This window comes from Bos javanicus, chromosome 4 (assembly GCF_032452875.1).
Source record: "Bos javanicus breed banteng chromosome 4, ARS-OSU_banteng_1.0, whole genome shotgun sequence".
Classification (NCBI taxonomy): Eukaryota; Metazoa; Chordata; class Mammalia; order Artiodactyla; family Bovidae; genus Bos; species Bos javanicus.
Window position 1 is genome coordinate 69,594,706 of NC_083871.1, and position 15,783 is coordinate 69,610,488.

At 49.4% G+C, this 15,783-nt stretch overlaps 2 protein-coding genes and 1 long non-coding RNA gene across 4 annotated transcripts; 2 read left to right on the forward strand and 1 right to left on the reverse strand.

Moving 5' to 3' along the window:
* The first annotated feature begins 28 nt into the window (after window positions 1-28).
* On the forward strand, window positions 29-9,608 carry HOXA2 (homeobox A2). The gene is made up of 2 exons (XM_061414291.1): window positions 29-4,847; window positions 5,483-9,608. Exons 1-2 carry the CDS (start codon window positions 4,469-4,471, stop codon window positions 6,220-6,222), a joined length of 1,119 nt encoding a protein of 372 aa, XP_061270275.1. The 5' UTR covers window positions 29-4,468; the 3' UTR covers window positions 6,223-9,608.
* LOC133246224 (uncharacterized) lies at window positions 6,823-10,766 on the reverse strand. Its single transcript, XR_009735952.1, has 2 exons — window positions 10,569-10,766; window positions 6,823-7,188 (listed from the first exon to the last, which is right to left on the reverse strand). It is a non-coding gene; the product is annotated as an uncharacterized LOC133246224 (long non-coding RNA).
* A 158-nt stretch (window positions 10,767-10,924) lies between these two features.
* HOXA1 (homeobox A1) lies at window positions 10,925-13,724 on the forward strand. Of its 2 annotated transcripts, XM_061414294.1 has the most exons (3): window positions 10,925-11,390; window positions 11,594-11,688; window positions 12,177-12,264. In XM_061414294.1, exons 1-2 carry the CDS (start codon window positions 11,043-11,045, stop codon window positions 11,651-11,653), a joined length of 408 nt encoding a protein of 135 aa, XP_061270278.1. In that variant the 5' UTR covers window positions 10,925-11,042; the 3' UTR covers window positions 11,654-11,688; window positions 12,177-12,264. The 2 variants fall into 2 exon arrangements, with proteins under 2 accessions (XP_061270278.1, XP_061270277.1); XM_061414293.1 differs by having other exon boundaries at window positions 10,926-11,688; window positions 12,177-13,724.
* The last annotated feature ends 2,059 nt before the right edge of the window (window positions 13,725-15,783 follow it).

The window sequence follows — 15,783 nt, forward strand, 5'->3', positions numbered from 1 at the left end:
ATGGAGTCCAGGCGGAGGCGAATTGGAGGAGCAGGCCGCGGCAGCCCTCCAGCTCCGGCGTGAGGCCTGGCCAAGCGGCTCGCCCGGGAGCGCGGCGAATTCTCGGGGAAGGCAGCCGGAGCTTCTGGCGGCGGCCGCTCTGGAAACGCCGAGCTGCCAGCCCGCTGGGCTGCCCGTTTCCCAGCTGCCACCGTGGCCAGCCGCGGGCGCAGAGGCGGCGGAGTGCTGAGTGCGGAAGGAACAAAGGCGACCCCGCTGAGACGCGGAGGGGGGCGCACAGGTGACCCGGCAGCCCCGCCAGGGAGTAAGGTAGGGCTGTCTTCTCCACGATCTTTCTCGGATCAAAGCGGACCAGCCAATGCCTTAACTCGGGGAATCACCGGCTGCGCTGAGGATGCATTTTCTAGGAGCAACCCAACGTCCGCGGATGCTTCGCTGTTCCCTACCGCTCCAAGAGGAAAGAATCACAGCTAAAATCGCCCCTGGGAGTGGGGCGGTTCGAAAGAGACTATGGTTCACCCACGACTCCAGCAAAAGAACGGCTGAACTCCGAGGAGCCTCCTCAAGTCCTTCCATAGACTGTTTGAGTCCTAGCATTGGCTTCTTCCCGGAATATAGGATTTGGCATTCTCTGGATTTATTTCCTCTCCTTCTTCCCTCCCTGTTTTCCTTTTATGGCCCAGGGGGAGGGGGAGAGAGAGAGGAGATTGGTATCTTTCTAATAAAAATGCAGTTTTACAAGTACTTATTTTATTTGATGCTACAGGAGCTAAACATTATATTTCTATTGCTGGATTTAAGGAGGGCTGCCTACTGACTGGCTGGCAGAGGCAAAGGCAGGCACAGGAAAGGGAAATACTTTCATCTTCAGATTAAAGAATTGCTCAGAGAAGAAACCAAAATCAGAAAACGCAAACCTCAGAACTGCATCCCCATCAGCAACTGCCCCCTCCAAAGCAGAAAGTGAGGAACCACCTGTGTCTGGGTATCAGGAGCATCTGATGTGAGAAATATAACCCCCATCTCCCTGGATTGTATCTTTCAGAGGCAGAGATGGGAAATGTCGCCATTTTGTTTGCAATCCAAAATATACATCATCATGGCCTCTATCTTTCCCCTAAGAAACTCCTGAAGATGAGCTTTCAAAACAGGCAATGGAGCCATTTTAGGGGTACCTACTGGGCCTGGAGGAGCTGCTTTTAGGGAACCTCCTGAAGTCTAAAAAAAGAAAAGAAAAAGACTGGGAAGATGCAAAGCCAGGCAGCTGTAAAGCGCTGGATGTTTCACTGCTAGAAGTGCTTCCCCCAAATCTGTCCTGGAGCTCCTGCTATATTTATTTTATTTTTTTCTTTTCAAAAGAGTTTAGGATGTGGAAAAAGTAGATTTTGCTCTCTACCCAACTCCAACATCCCTGCTGAAATATGGCGCAACTCAGAAATGCAAAGTTGGAAAACCAGCCTTTTCTCCAGTTAGGACTGTAGCTTCCACCCTTTTGCTTGTTCATATATGAATACAGTAGGCTGAGCAGACAAGGGAGTCTTCTGTTAAGTAATAATTTTAGAGAAGTGTGTAAAATTACCTGGGAGAATACAGGACAGTGGGGGGAGGGGAGAAAGAGAAGGCAGAGAGAGAGAGAAAGCTACCCATCCAGAAAGAAAAAAATCTTTCAGGGATACCACTATTTATAGTTTCTAAAATCTACCCTTTAGCTGAGGAAGAACTGGTTTGGAGGTGTCCACCTTCCTTCAGGGCAGATTTTTAAAGTGAGATTCCAATATGATTTCCCATATCTTGCCAGTCAAGACATTCATTTTGACTTTCAGAGAAAAAATATCAATCTCAACCCCCGTTTTCTAGATATTAAAAAGAAATATGTATTAAAATATCTCCTGAGTTAAAGTAATAGATTTGGGGAAGATTTCAATGTTGAGTGGTTAAAAAAAACTGGGGGGGGGGTGGTTCTTCCAGATGGTATTTGAATTAAGGCCGCTGAGGCGAGCAGAAAGCTCTCACCCACGCAGCCCCTGACAAAGCCTCAGCGATATGGGGGCAGCGTTGCTTCCTCTCCACACTCCCCCTCCCCTTAAACTCCTCAATATTTTCTGGTAAAAGCAAATGCCAAAAGTCACCATCCCAAAGCCCGCAAAGCACCTTTCCTAAAAGCAGCCCTCTAAATCTGCTGCCAAAAATATCTTTAAAAAGACTAGTTTTCCTTGTTTACTTGCGTTTCCTGCTCTCCTCTTTGCTCGGCCACATTTGATCTTGGAAAGAGCTCGAAGCTGAAATGTGTTCTTAAGGGCCAGAAGCTGTCAAGGCTTTTGGTGAGCAAGATTGATCGCACCCAGACTTCCTTCAGAGCTTTGTTTGGAATAAAAGCAAGAAAACTGAAAAAACCTCACATTTTCCAAAATAGCTTCTCTATCTGTAAGGCATTGCTCTGGGCTAGTCAATGACGGAGGCCACTTTCTATCTAATTTCCAACCCAAGCCCTCTTTGATGCCAGCCTCAGAGATGGAGTCCTGTCCTTGTGGCTTGGTCAGCCTTTCTTGTTTTCTACGTAGATTTTTCTCCCCCAACAATCTCTCTCTCCCTGGCCATCAGAATGATTTATTTTCCTGCCACTGATGCCTGCCGGCCAGGGGGAGTCTGATCACTTGGTCCATTTCAAAGAAGCAAAAGCGAATCATCATCCTCGGTGTGGGGGAAAAGAGATACCTTCAGATTGCTCTCTCAGCCTCCTTCCCTTTTGCTGCCTTGGTGGATTTTTGCAGTTATTGTTTGGTATCTAAAGGTGTTATCTTTTGAACCCTCCAGCACAGTCCAAGATGCGCTCGGTCTCAAGTCTCCGAGTTGGAAAAAAAGACAGTGAACAGAGAAACAGAACCTTTATAATTCCTCCTTGGGTCGCCCTCTCTCACCCGCGGTGCTGTTTCCAACAGACCCTGAGTGCAAACATTCCTGGTGGCCAAGAAGCAGGACAGTTCAGGAGACAATTCTGGCTGCCAAGGAGCACTCACTGCATCTGAATCAACAAGCCCCATCAGAGCGACAAGGATGAGAAGAAGGGAAGGAGAAGAAAAAGAAAAAAAGAACAAGCAAGCTCTTTCTCCCTCCGTGCTGCTAACTTCCAACAGACTTCCTCGAAATCAGAAATACTTACCGCACCCGAGCCCTACGGGTATGAAACCCAGAATGCCAGGAGCCGCACGCGCCTGCTCGGGGCGGCATTTCTTTGGCTGGCCGCCGCCCTGGCTACAGGGATTTGGGCACATGGATCTGGGGTTGTTGTCTCGCTTGGCACATGCTTCTATCTTTCTCGAGCCACTCCTGAAAAGTTGATGGCGCAGGAGGGTCGGGAAGCCATGAGAGCCGCCTCCCGTTTTCCGCTTCCCGCTGGAGCCAGATGCGAAGCTGTCGTGGAAAAGCCGGCTAACAATGGGCCGGGGGCCGGGGTCCGGGGGGCGCGGACTACGAGCTGGGCTTTGGGAGGGGGGGTGAGAGCCTGAGGGAAGTGGGGGGAGGAGAGGTGTACAGAGGGGAAAGGGAGGAGGAAGACGGAAGAGGGAAAAAAGAGGAAAAGAGGGAAAGACGGGAAGGAAAACAGAGGCAGATCAGTTCTGAGATCCAGGAACTGGTTTTAGAAAAAGCGGAGGAGGGAAAGAGAAATAAAAGGGGGGAGCCCCCTAAATAATCCTTCTCTTTTTCTGTCCCCGACGCCCCTTACTCCGTCTCATCTCCCCTCTCCCTTTGCTTCTTCCTCTTGCCTTAGCAGAACTTGTGTGGCTGGGATGCGTGGCCCTCGGGTGTCAAAACTTTGAAGATTAATGGATTACTTTGTTAATGACTGCAGGCGTCAGACTGAGGTGCTTAAATGATTTGTGAGGTGCGAGGCGTCTTCCCGACAGTCCCAAACAATGCGCGGAGTGTGCGGGGGAGGCAGAGGGCAGCCGCCGGCGGGACCGGCAGCGGGGCTCAGCACTCGCACACTCACACACACTCCCAGGCGCACACACCACCTCCGTGTGGATCAGGAGGCAAGCAGGCACCTTCGCCCTCACGCACTGCCACGCATCCCCAACCCACACCCACATATATGTATTTTTGCCCTGAAAAAAGTGTAAATAAAGCCTCGCTGGCCCCCAATGAGGCGTTCCTTCCCGACTTTTTTGGATCAATCAAACAGACAGTGGCTTCTTTTGATTAAAGCCCAAATTGTCATTGGGCAGAAGCAATCATGTGACAGCCAATTCGGTCCAATTTCAACCTTGTCTCCATGAATTCAATAGTTTAATAGTAGCGCGGTCCCCATACGGCTGTAATCAGTGAATTAGAAAAAAAACACCCCAGCAGCGATCTTCTATGATAGATTTTTTTCCCCCTCTGCGCTCGCCTTTTTCCTGGGCCTTGCCCCCCCAAACCCCTCCAGAAGAGGGAACTTTTTCTCCGAGGGGGCTCCAAGGAGAAGGCCATGAATTACGAATTTGAGCGAGAGATTGGTTTTATCAATAGCCAGCCGTCGCTCGCTGAGTGCCTGACATCTTTTCCCCCTGTCGCTGATACATTTCAAAGTTCATCAATCAAGACCTCGACGCTTTCACACTCGACACTGATTCCTCCTCCTTTTGAGCAGACCATTCCCAGCCTGAACCCGGGCAGTCACCCTCGCCACGGCGCTGGCGGCCGCCCCAAGCCGAGCCCCGCGGGCAGCCGCGGCAGCCCAGTGCCCGCCGGCGCCCTGCAGCCGCCCGAGTACCCCTGGATGAAGGAGAAGAAGGCGGCCAAGAAAACCGTGCTGCCGCCCGCCTCGGCCGCCTCCGCCACCGGCCCTGCCTGCCTCAGCCACAAAGGTCAGTCCAAAGACTTGGCCCCAGGTCCTGGGACCCTCTTCCCCTTCTGGGTTGCCCTGAGAGCGGTTATGGGGGAGGGGAGCGTGGGCTGGGAGAGAAGGGGGAGAGGGAGAGATGCTTGGCTGCTTTCCCTTCCCCTGTGGGCTCAGGAGTGGGTTTGATGTGGAGACAAGGGATCCACAATGAGACATATATATATTTTTAAGAAGGGGGTGGGGGAACTTTCCCTAACTTGTGTAATGTGGGATGATTTATTTGAGTTGGAACTGACCTCCTCTTGTCTAGTTGTCCTAGAGTTTGGCTTTTTGACAGTAATGAAGAGTGATAGATCGCTCTTGCTCAGCTAAGCAGCTGATGCATTAATTATAAATTGTGGTGTGGCTAATATAAAGTTTGCTCCCGGATGGAGAGGTTGGGGGGAGCTACAGGCAGGAATCTGATGGAGGTGGAAGAGATGGGGTCTCCCCAGGCTAGGCTCCCAGGAAGGGCAGCACAATAGCTTTACTGCATCCAGGGGCGGCCATTTTGTTGCAGTTGATCTTTTCTGCTATATTTATTCTCCAGTGGAATAACCCCGCTCGGACCCCTCCACCTCCAACTGTGCGTGTGTCTCTTGTTGGTTTCCCTTTCCTCAGAATCCCTGGAAATCGCCGATGGCAGCGGCGGGGGCTCTCGGCGCCTGAGAACTGCTTACACCAACACGCAGCTTTTAGAGCTGGAAAAAGAATTTCATTTCAACAAGTACCTTTGCAGACCCCGAAGGGTGGAAATTGCAGCGCTGCTGGACTTGACTGAGAGACAAGTGAAAGTGTGGTTTCAGAACCGGAGGATGAAGCACAAGAGGCAGACCCAGTGCAAGGAGAACCAAAACAGCGAAGGAAAATTTAAAAGCCTGGAAGACTCTGAGAAAGTGGACGAGGACGAGGAAGAGAAGTCGCTCTTTGAGCAAGCCCTCAGCGTCTCCGGGGCCCTTCTGGAGAGGGAAGGTTACACTTTTCAGCAAAATGCCCTCTCTCAGCAGCAGGCTTCCAATGGACACAATGGCGACTCCCAAAGTTTCCCAGTTTCGCCTTTAACCAGCAATGAGAAAAATCTGAAACATTTTCAGCACCAGTCACCCACTGTTCCTAACTGCTTGTCAACAATGGGCCAGAACTGTGGCTCTGGCCTAAACAATGACAGTCCCGAGGCCCTCGAGGTCCCCTCTTTGCAGGACTTTAATGTTTTTTCCACAGATTCCTGCCTGCAGCTTTCAGATGCAGTCTCGCCCAGTTTGCCGGGTTCCCTCGACAGTCCAGTAGATATTTCAGCTGACAGCTTTGACTTTTTTACAGACACACTCACCACAATTGACTTGCAGCATCTGAATTACTAAAAACATTAAAGCAAAACAAAGCATCACAAAAAAAAAAAAAAAAAAAAGACCCCTTTGACCAGGTGGTTTTGCCTTCCTTTATTCTAATTTTTATTTTATTTTCTTCTTGACTTACCCTCTCCCTCTTTTAAATGTTGGAAGATTTTTCTGTTTAGTGATTCCCTTGACCCAGTTTCAGAGTCATCTTTTCTCCAGACTATTTTGGAGTTTTAGTTGTTTTAAATCTAATCCAACAACCCTCTATGTGATTTCCTGAAAGCAATATATGAGGCCTGCAAGAAAGTGATCATATAATTGTATCTTCACTTTCTTTTTATTTTTGTATTACGTTAGGGTGCATTGTCATGCGTATTTTTGGTAGAATAAATTCTCCTTTGCTATAAGTAGCTTTCTTATTTTTTTCCTCCCCCTCTTTCTCAAGGCTCATAACAGTTTCTTTTTCCTCTTTTAGTCTAACTTGGTAAATAAAATTCTGGTCACAATCCACTTTCTTTTCCAATTTTAATATATTTATTGAATGGGCATATTCAAAGTCTTCAACAGACAGAAACAGCAACAATAAGGAAAGCCAGAAAAGGGTTAGGGCTTCTGAGAAGTGTGTTTTGCTTTTTGTTTTTGTTTTTGTTTTTTAAGGGAATGGATTAGGTTTTCAACGTAGAGGTTCAAGCCATAGATTTAAATTGGCAATAGAAACAGAATTGGGCAGCCTGAGTTGGGCCAAGCCCAAGCTTTTGAAAGTGGAGAAATAAAGTGCCTACAGAAACCTCCAACTCCAGGAAGGAGGAACATGGAGTTTCTTTAACAAGCTACCAGTCTCCAGGTCAATAACTAAGTTATCAACAATTCATTTATTTATACATGTTTGTTTCAAATATCTACATCCCAACTCCCTCCCCCACAAATGCCAAAACATTTTCAGTGTGGTTGATTAGTCTCCCAGCTGTTGATGGGTCCAGGCAAACAGGTCTAAAACAGAAAAACAAAAATAAAACAAAACAATGGTTACTAGCTGGAAAATGCACTTCAGAAAGGCTTCTTTCCAATCCTCTGGTTCAGTCATTCTAGGATTCTTTTTTTTTCTCCCCAGGGTCAGAAAAATCAATATTTCATTCTTAAATCTGTTTACATGGCAAATAATGGATCATTAAAGCTTTGAAGTCAAGTTAGCAAGATGAGATTTAAAGTGGAGTGTTTCTACACTCCAGGTTATAGATTAACCCAGTTTCTAGAGAAAGAGAAAAAGCACTTTAAATGAAATATCAATAAAATGTGATCTAGGGATGTTGCTGGGTTGTTCTGTTTTTTTTTTTTTTCTCCCTTCTTATGTCTCCCCATGTTTATTTTTCCCTTACTGAGCTCTGTTCTGATGGCTACTTACCGTGAGAAAACGCAGAGTGTAAGCAACATGTGTGGGGGGTGGGTTGATTTAAGAACCCGGCTCTTAATAGCAAAGGATTGGAAGTTATGAGGAAATCGCGATCTTTCTCCACGGATTTACTGCCTACCTCCCCCACCTTTTGCCCCCTAAATCCTGCCAGCGGCGGAGGCGAGTGAGGACCCGGGTAGGTCTCCTGCCCTCGGCGCGGAGCGGAGCAGAGCGGAGCAGGCGGCCGGGCCGCGGCCAGGGCTAAGCCGCTGCTGTTTGCGATTCATCCTCCACTCATAAATCAAACGCTTTCTATGAATGAGAATGTCATCAAAGAGATCAATTGCAGGAACACATGCACAAATAAAAATCCTCTTACGTATTTGCCGGGGATCCCCGTCCGAAAGCATTAAGTTAGAAGGCGTTTAGTCATAATTCATTTTTATTGCTCTTTTAAAACAACAGCAGCTTGGCTGAGCTGCGGATGCCATGAACAGCTCCAGGCCTCGGCGGCGTTTTGTCTCTTCCTCGCTCCTTCCCTTTCTAGTACAGCCATGAAAGGCGCTTTGAGCCCAACAAGCGGCTTGCAAGGGACCGGGCTCGCCTTTCATCCAGTCTTCACGGGTGGTTTAAGAGATTTTGGCTCGAGTCGTGGGGTGCTGGCCTACATGCCCCACGGACCTCGGGTCTCCTACCCGGCGGAATGAGCCCTGGGATTTCGTGGGGGTGGGGAAGGAACCGCGCTACGAAAGCCCCCGGGCTCGAGGCCAGAGGAGGCTGCCTTTGTGAGCCGCACGGGGAGAGCGGCGCTCTGGGCGACCAGCTTGGGCGGAGTCGGCTCAGCCGCGGGAGCCTGCCTGCCCCGAGCGGTGCGCGGAGGCGTGTCGGTAGCCCGCCGCTGTGCAGCGGACTTGTGTGCGAGCGAAAGCTTATGTGTGATCCCAAGAAAAACATTCCACCCACGAAGGCCGGGAAAAGAAGCCCGGAGGGGGGAAAAGAAGCCCGGAGGGAGGAAGAGAGGTGGAGAGAGAGGAGCTCAGAGGCCCAGAACTAGCAGAGGAAGGAGAGAGGTTGCAGACTGGGGTGACTTTGTGGTGTGAGCCCTGCGGTGGAGGGGGTCGTGCAGACCCGGGCCGAGGAAGCCAACAAAGGGACAGGAGTGAGGCAAGGGCCAGAACCTACCGACGAGCTTTGGCTGGAAGAGCAGGTCGTCCGCAAAGCCAGCCTGGACCCCCTAATGTCCTGTCTCCTTCCCCCCAAGAGCCCCTTCTCTCCCCCCTGGCTGGACGCCTGGCACTCCCAAGGAAGCCACCTCCAGGAGGGCCTCCTTGCCTTTTCTCTTCTCCAGGATGAGGTTCTCTAGGTGCTGAAATGGGGGGGGGGGCGGGGGGGAGACAGGAGTGACCTTTTCGGGCCTCCCTCTTAACTATGATTGGGGATAGGTCACAGGTCACAGGAAAATACCTTTCAAAAGGAAATGTTTAGGGGAAAATGCGCCTTTGCTTCTGAAGGAATCCACAGTCAAATGTATGTCCGTTTTCCCTCTTGAGGAGACAGATTAGGAGGGAATTTGTATAGGTGGAGAACAGAACACAGAAACCTGAAAGGCTAACGCCTCTGAAATGTGCCTGCGTCAAGCAAAATTTCCTTCTTTTAACCGGGGAGGGAAAGCTGGAAGGGAGTGGGAACCCCAAAGCCACACACGATCAGATAAATTTGATCCGTTGGATCCCCATGTGGTGAACATGGTCAGAGTAATATCTGTACAGCATTGGCTGCAAAATTCTTGTATGATGTCTGGACTTCTTTTACCTAAGAATGCATCAATTCTTTGCCTCTTTTTGGCCTTTTCTCTCTACAAGCCAAAGGCTGACACGAGGCCTAATAATAAAGAGCAGTTAACGACCCCGTGGGCATCGGGGTAAGAGGAAGGTGATGGAGAACAGGAACGCTGTCCTGGGATGACGCTCAGATTTGCACGTGTCTCTCTAGGGGTAGACTGGCAGGTTTACACAAGGAACTACACAGTCAGTTACAAAAGGGAGGAGGTGTTGCTGGGGAAGAAGAGAATGTCCCGTCCACCATCAGCCATCTGTCCCCCGCCCCTCCCACCTGCCAGCTCCCACCCCCACTTGAATGGGGGGGAGGTGTAGATAAAAGAAGCTCTACCAGTTCTAACGTCCCCCTCCAGAAAACAAGAAACTTTGCGGGGGTGGGTGGGGGTGGGAAAGAGGAGTTCATCGTACTTCGCCGGAGCTGTGGTCTCACCCTTTGAGACCCGGGTGGGAGCCTGCAGGCTCCTGGTTCGTAGGGAGCCGGCAGATGGCCTGCAGCGCAGGGCCCGGCCCCCACGCTGGCCACGTCCGCTATCGTCATCTCTCTTCCCCCTCCTCCTACCCCTCAAAATCCAGCGGCGGAGTTGCTCCCCGTAGGGCTCCCGGAGCAAAGCTAAGTGGGGAGGAGAAAGGGGCGGAGAGCGAGGAGAGAGGGAGGGCGAAGAGCCGGGCCACCCCCAGCCTTGGCCAGCAAGCCTAGCTCCCAAGGCTCACCCCCTCTCCCAGGCGTTGAATTACAGAAGCTCCCGGTTGCCACACTAATAGCCAAAGGGTGGGGAGGTGTGTGTAGGGGGGGGAGCGGGGGGCGGGAGGAAAGGAGGCTTCAGGACTCTCCTTGAGGAAGGGAAGTTTCCTTTCTTGCCCTCGTTCCCTCCACGCCCACTCGGGTTCCTCCGAACCAGCCCTCTGCGTACTTCCCTCTCCATCCCGACTTTAGAGACCTAGTGGCCTAACCATGTCCTACGCCACCGTTCTCGGCCCTTCTCAAGGCACCATAGAAAGGACGAAAGGGAAAGAGCCCGGAAAGCGACCCTTTCAGTTCCTGGCTTTCCGGGCTCGGCCAGTGTGCTGGTGGCGGCCCAGCGAGCTCCTCCTCCCCACTGATTCCCAGCCCGAGAGATCGCGGAGCCCTTCGTGCTTCTCACCTTTTGCCAATTCATCTTTCTGGGCGCGGTGGAGAGGGGGGCGGTGACGGGGGATGCCTTCCAGCCCCCACCTCCCGGAGCGGGGAGGGCGATCGGAGTCGGCGCGCGCAGAAAGCAGCCTCTGCTCCCCTTCGCCTTAGCGCTCCGCTTCTGCCCCTGCGGCCGCCGCAGCTGCTGCTGCCGCCGCCCAGGCTGCCTGGGGGGGCGACTGCGCGTCACCTAGACTGAGGAGCGCCGGGGATTTAAATGCCACTGAAACGGTGATCCATCACTGCAGGAGCCAACAAACTTTCTCAGGAGGCTCCGCCATTGGCTGATAGAATCACGTGCCCCTCCCGTAGCGCCCTCCGCCCTCCCGCCCCCCCTCTTGCGCACTGTACATTCATATCATTTTTCTTCTCGGGCCCCATGGAGGAAGTGAGAAAGTTGGCACGGTCACCCAGGACTTCGCAGGACCCGGTCACTCAGTGACAGATGGACAATGCAAGAATGAGCTCCTTCCTGGAATACCCCATCCTCAGCGGTGGCGACTCGGGGACCTGCTCAGCGCGAGCCTACCCCTCCGACCACGGAATTACAACTTTCCAGTCGTGCGCGGTCAGTGCCAACAGCTGTGGCAGCGACGACCGCTTCCTAGTGGGCAGGGGGGTGCAGATCAGCCCGCCCCACCACCACCACCACCATCACCACCCCCAGCCGACCACCTATCAGACTTCTGGGAACCTGGGAGTGTCCTACTCCCACTCGAGTTGTGGTCCAAGCTACAGCGCGCAGAACTTCGGCGCGCCTTACAGCACCTACGCGTTAAATCAGGAAGCAGAAGTAAGTGGTGGGTACCCCTCGTGCGCTCCCGCTGTTTACTCTGGAAACCTCTCATCTCCCATGGTCCAGCATCACCACCACCACCAGGGTTATGCCGGGGGCGCGGTGGGCTCGCCTCAGTACATTCACCACTCATATGGACAAGAGCACCAGAGCCTGGCCCTGGCCACGTATAATAACTCCTTGTCCCCTCTCCACGCCAGCCACCAAGAAGCCTGTCGCTCCCCTGCGTCAGAGACCTCTTCTCCAGCACAAACCTTTGACTGGATGAAAGTCAAAAGAAATCCTCCCAAAACAGGTCAGTCTTGCCATTCCATGAATGCTCCTTTATGATTCTGAAAGGAGCTGGTATGCTTAGTTTCCAAGGAAAATTAATCTTTTTTTTTTTCTTAAGAAAAGTTCTGGCCTCCCACTTCTGTTATAGGATGTGGAGAGATTGCCCAGGTCCTTTGGGGGCAGAGGAGCATCTGGGACTGTTGTGTTTCCAAAGGGGCTGAATTTTAGAGGTTTAGGAAGTAGGAAGTGGGTAGGTGTGTGTGTGTGTGTGTGTGTGTGTGTGTGTGTGGAGGGCATTCTGTTAATATCTCCAGGCTCCATTAATCACGGTCTGACCATGCTAATGGTTGACTTCAGATCAACACTTTACACCTCATCACTTACCCTCCCAAGCCCGGATTAGGTTGAGAAAGTCTTGATTTCCCCCTTTACCTGAAGGTTGCTCTGAAGCATGTAGGGAATCTGATATGATTATAAACATTTTTACCTTTTCCTCTCATTGCCCCCCAGGGAAAATTGGAGAGTATGGCTACGTGGGTCAGCCCAATGCGGTACGCACCAACTTCACCACTAAGCAGCTCACGGAGCTGGAGAAGGAGTTTCACTTTAACAAGTACTTGACACGCGCCCGAAGGGTGGAAATTGCCGCCTCCCTGCAGCTCAATGAGACCCAGGTGAAGATCTGGTTCCAGAACCGCCGAATGAAGCAGAAGAAGCGAGAGAAGGAGGGTCTCTTGCCCATCTCTCCAGCCACTCCGACGGGAAGTGAGGAGAAGGCTGAGGAATCCTCAGAGAAGTCCAGCTCCTCGCCCTGTGTTCCTTCCCCGGGTTCTTCTACCTCAGACACTCTACCTACCTCCCACTGAGGCTGCCCCAGCCCCACTCAGCAGCCACGGCTACTCCTCAGGCTGGGACTTCTTACCCAAAGCACATTCTTAGCTTATCTTCCTTTCCATTTACAATCTCTCTCTTCCTTTCTGATCCTATCTGGGTAACTCCTGGCTGGGGATAATGTGTTTCCAGAGAATTCTAGATGAGAGACTTGATGGGGGGGAGGGGGAAAAGGGTGTTAGCTCCCTAATGCAGCTTGAGTGCCAGCATCAATTTTCTGATGGCCCCTAACACCCCTACTTTTAGGAGATTTCGACTGAACCTACTGCTCCTTTCAGATGCCCTTTGGAAAATAGTCTCCTTTGCCAGCAGAAATATATCAGAGGGAGGCCTCTCATCTTTTATCTATCTGTATATTTACAGTTCTCTCCTACTTTGCCCTGAAAGTAGGCTGGAGAGAGAGGAGAGTCCAAGAGCTCATGAAGAAGAGATTCTCTACGAGCGTGTTTACACAATTAATTCATCCCTTAATTTAATTTAATTCCATGTGCGTGAGTTTGCTGGTTGTAAATACTTTGTCCTGAAAGATTTATCTTTATACAGATTTTCTAGAAATGTTTAGATTAATGTTTAGATTAAAACAGGGTGGGCAAACTCTCAAAGCTGGTACAACTTTGTATGTGATTATAGGTTAAAGAATAAAAGTTCTCACTTAAAATCAATCAGATGCCTCAGAGGGTAGTCTCAGTTTGTTCTTTCAGTGAGTTAAGAAGGCCTGCAGAATACAAGGGTCAGAAACCTTGCTTCCTGGGCTAAATCTCTCCCCATCCCCACCCCTTTCTTGTTTCTCTGGCCACACTCTATTTAAAATTTGTGCTGGATTATCTGGGACCTAAAAGTATTATTCAAACCAGCTTCTTCCTTCCACAGTTATCTTAGCTGGATATGATGTATTTTCAGCTCAATTGTTAATGTGATGGATGGCACAATGAATGTATATTTTGTGTGATTCGTGAATAGTCTTTTGCATGTCGCACAATGTTTTGGTGTTCCTGAAGTACCACACTGAGTTCTATCAGTTATCCTTTTGTGATATTTCCCATTTCCTGTACAATCATGAACAGCTCTGGGATCCCGGGGTGGTGTGATCCAGAGCAGAGTTTACGGGTCTTAAGATGTCTGTAATAAATATATTCAAGTTTCAGATATGCTTCAGCATGGCTGCAATTTGCTGGTTTCTCCAAAGTTGGCTCATTTCATGTGGGGAAGGGGAGAAGCGTGGTGTGTATTTTCAAAGAGGTGGGCCTTTTCTTGAGGAAAAAAAAGTAAAAGCTTTTCATCATGTAGCTGAAGCTTCTCCTATGAGTGTAATTGCACCTAACACTGTCTATGGAATAGGTTGGTTTTCTCTAAAAGAGCAACAGTTGCTGTATTATAATCAAAGTTCATCATGGGAAAAAAAATGGTGAAGAAATTTATGAAGCAGATCTATTTTTGAAACAAACATGGATACTTCCAGCAGTTGCTATATTATAATCAAAGTTCATCATGGAAAAAAAAATGAATGGTGAAGAAATTTATGAAGCAGATCTATTTTTGAAACAAACATGGATACTTCCTGGGTCAAGTGCTAACCTTTTCACCTCCAACTCAATGCTGACATATATATAAACAGAATCTCCTTCAAAAGCTGAAACTCTTCAGTCAGTCTTTCCTCACATCAGTGAACCAAGAGATTCACATTTAATTAGCTCCAGTATAAAGCTGTTTGTGGATGAGGTCCCCACCCCACCCCTCTTCCTTCTTTTTGGGTTGTCAGTGTGCCAAAATATTCCACTGTTTAAACTCAGTGTGGTCTGTACTGAGCAAACCCCGCATCCCTCTTCCAGTTCCTCCTGTCAATATCCACTCCTTCCTGTCACTTTTTAAACCCCAGCTCCCAATTCCTTCTGGGTTACACATCTCATTCCCATCAGATTCAGCTTTGATTTCACAGCCCTCATGGCTTTAAAGGGTCTACTGCTCTCACTTCATGCCATATAACCCAGAAAAAATTTTTTTTCTCTAGGTTCAACAGGTTCTTCCAGGTGAATTTGTGGAAGCTGCCCTGAAGTTGGTCAATATTCAAGTTGCTTCTGACCAACACTTGTATCTGCTGCTCTCAAATAGAGGAAGCCAGCAAAGAGTTCTAAGTGACCCTGCTCCCAGACCTGTTACCACGTTCCCTTTACTTTCACACAGTTTTGGAGGCTGTAGTTTAGCCCCAACAGCAGAGCAGAAATTTTACAGCATCACAAACAAATACAGCCATATGACTTCCTTCCTTTCCGAAGGGTGTTTTACAAAGGATGGGTTGGGGTTCGGGGTGGGAGGGGAGAAATCCTACAAAAGCTTATAATTTGCAGGCCTCCTTGAGATTTCCTGTAGTTCCCTGTCAAAGGGAGCAAGCCTGGACTCTGCAGGCACGGTTGCCGCGGCCATATCAAGAGCACCCGATACCCGGAGCGCCCCCCCCCACCCCTGCCCGGCTCCTGGGTTTTGGGGTTGCTTCTAAAAGACTCAAGTGGATGGAAGAGAACTTCAAAGTCAGTCAACTCTTTCATTTCCCGCCTAGCCATATACAGTATCTTTTGTTTATTAGTATAAGACCACACAGCAAAACAGATGGCTGGTTTTGAAATACTTTAATGTGTTAAAGTGTCATTTGCATGCCACTGCCGAGATTTCAATATCTAAAAGCAGAGCCGACCCACTGGAATCCCAGAGATTCCAATCTTCAAGGTGCTGGGTTGTTTTAATGTAGCTGAGAGAACAATGAATTATGGCAAAACATCCCAAGCTTTCTCTAGGTCATGGAATAAATCAGTTAACAAGCAATGCATTTAGGAAGCATTAATATACCTTTCAACGAGGAAAACATTTGTATCTTTTTAGTTGTCCCTATCGATTAAATCAAAGGCGCTTAACACATCTTATTTCAAGTTCTCTCTTTTTCTGTTTAGGTCTCTGAAGAGCACAGTTAGCTCCTTGAAAAAATGACAGCCATGGTAACTGAAATGACAGAGGATAGAACATAGAAAATAACATTTTACTGATAAATTTTAAAAGGACAAGAGTCTCAATTAGGGACTTGGGCTGATCGCAGTATAAAATTCCACTTCTCAAATGCTTTTCCTCTCTTCTCTCACCTTCATTCAAAGTACTCCAGAAATTCAGGGTGTCCTCAAATAGGACTGAGTTGAAATTGGGCTGTGACTCTGAAGTCTGTTCTCGGTTTCACCTTTGA

Coding starts and splice junctions, on each gene's coding strand:
- HOXA1 (XM_061414293.1), top strand. CDS start 11,043: ATGGACAATGCAAGAATGAGCTCCTTCCTGGAATACCCCATCCTCAGC. Junction 11,689..12,176: donor AAGAAATCCTCCCAAAACAG/GTCAGTCTTGCC, acceptor ATTGCCCCCCAG/GGAAAATTGGAGAGTATGGC.
- HOXA2 (XM_061414291.1), top strand. CDS start 4,469: ATGAATTACGAATTTGAGCGAGAGATTGGTTTTATCAATAGCCAGCCG. Junction 4,848..5,482: donor TGCCTGCCTCAGCCACAAAG/GTCAGTCCAAAG, acceptor CCCTTTCCTCAG/AATCCCTGGAAATCGCCGAT.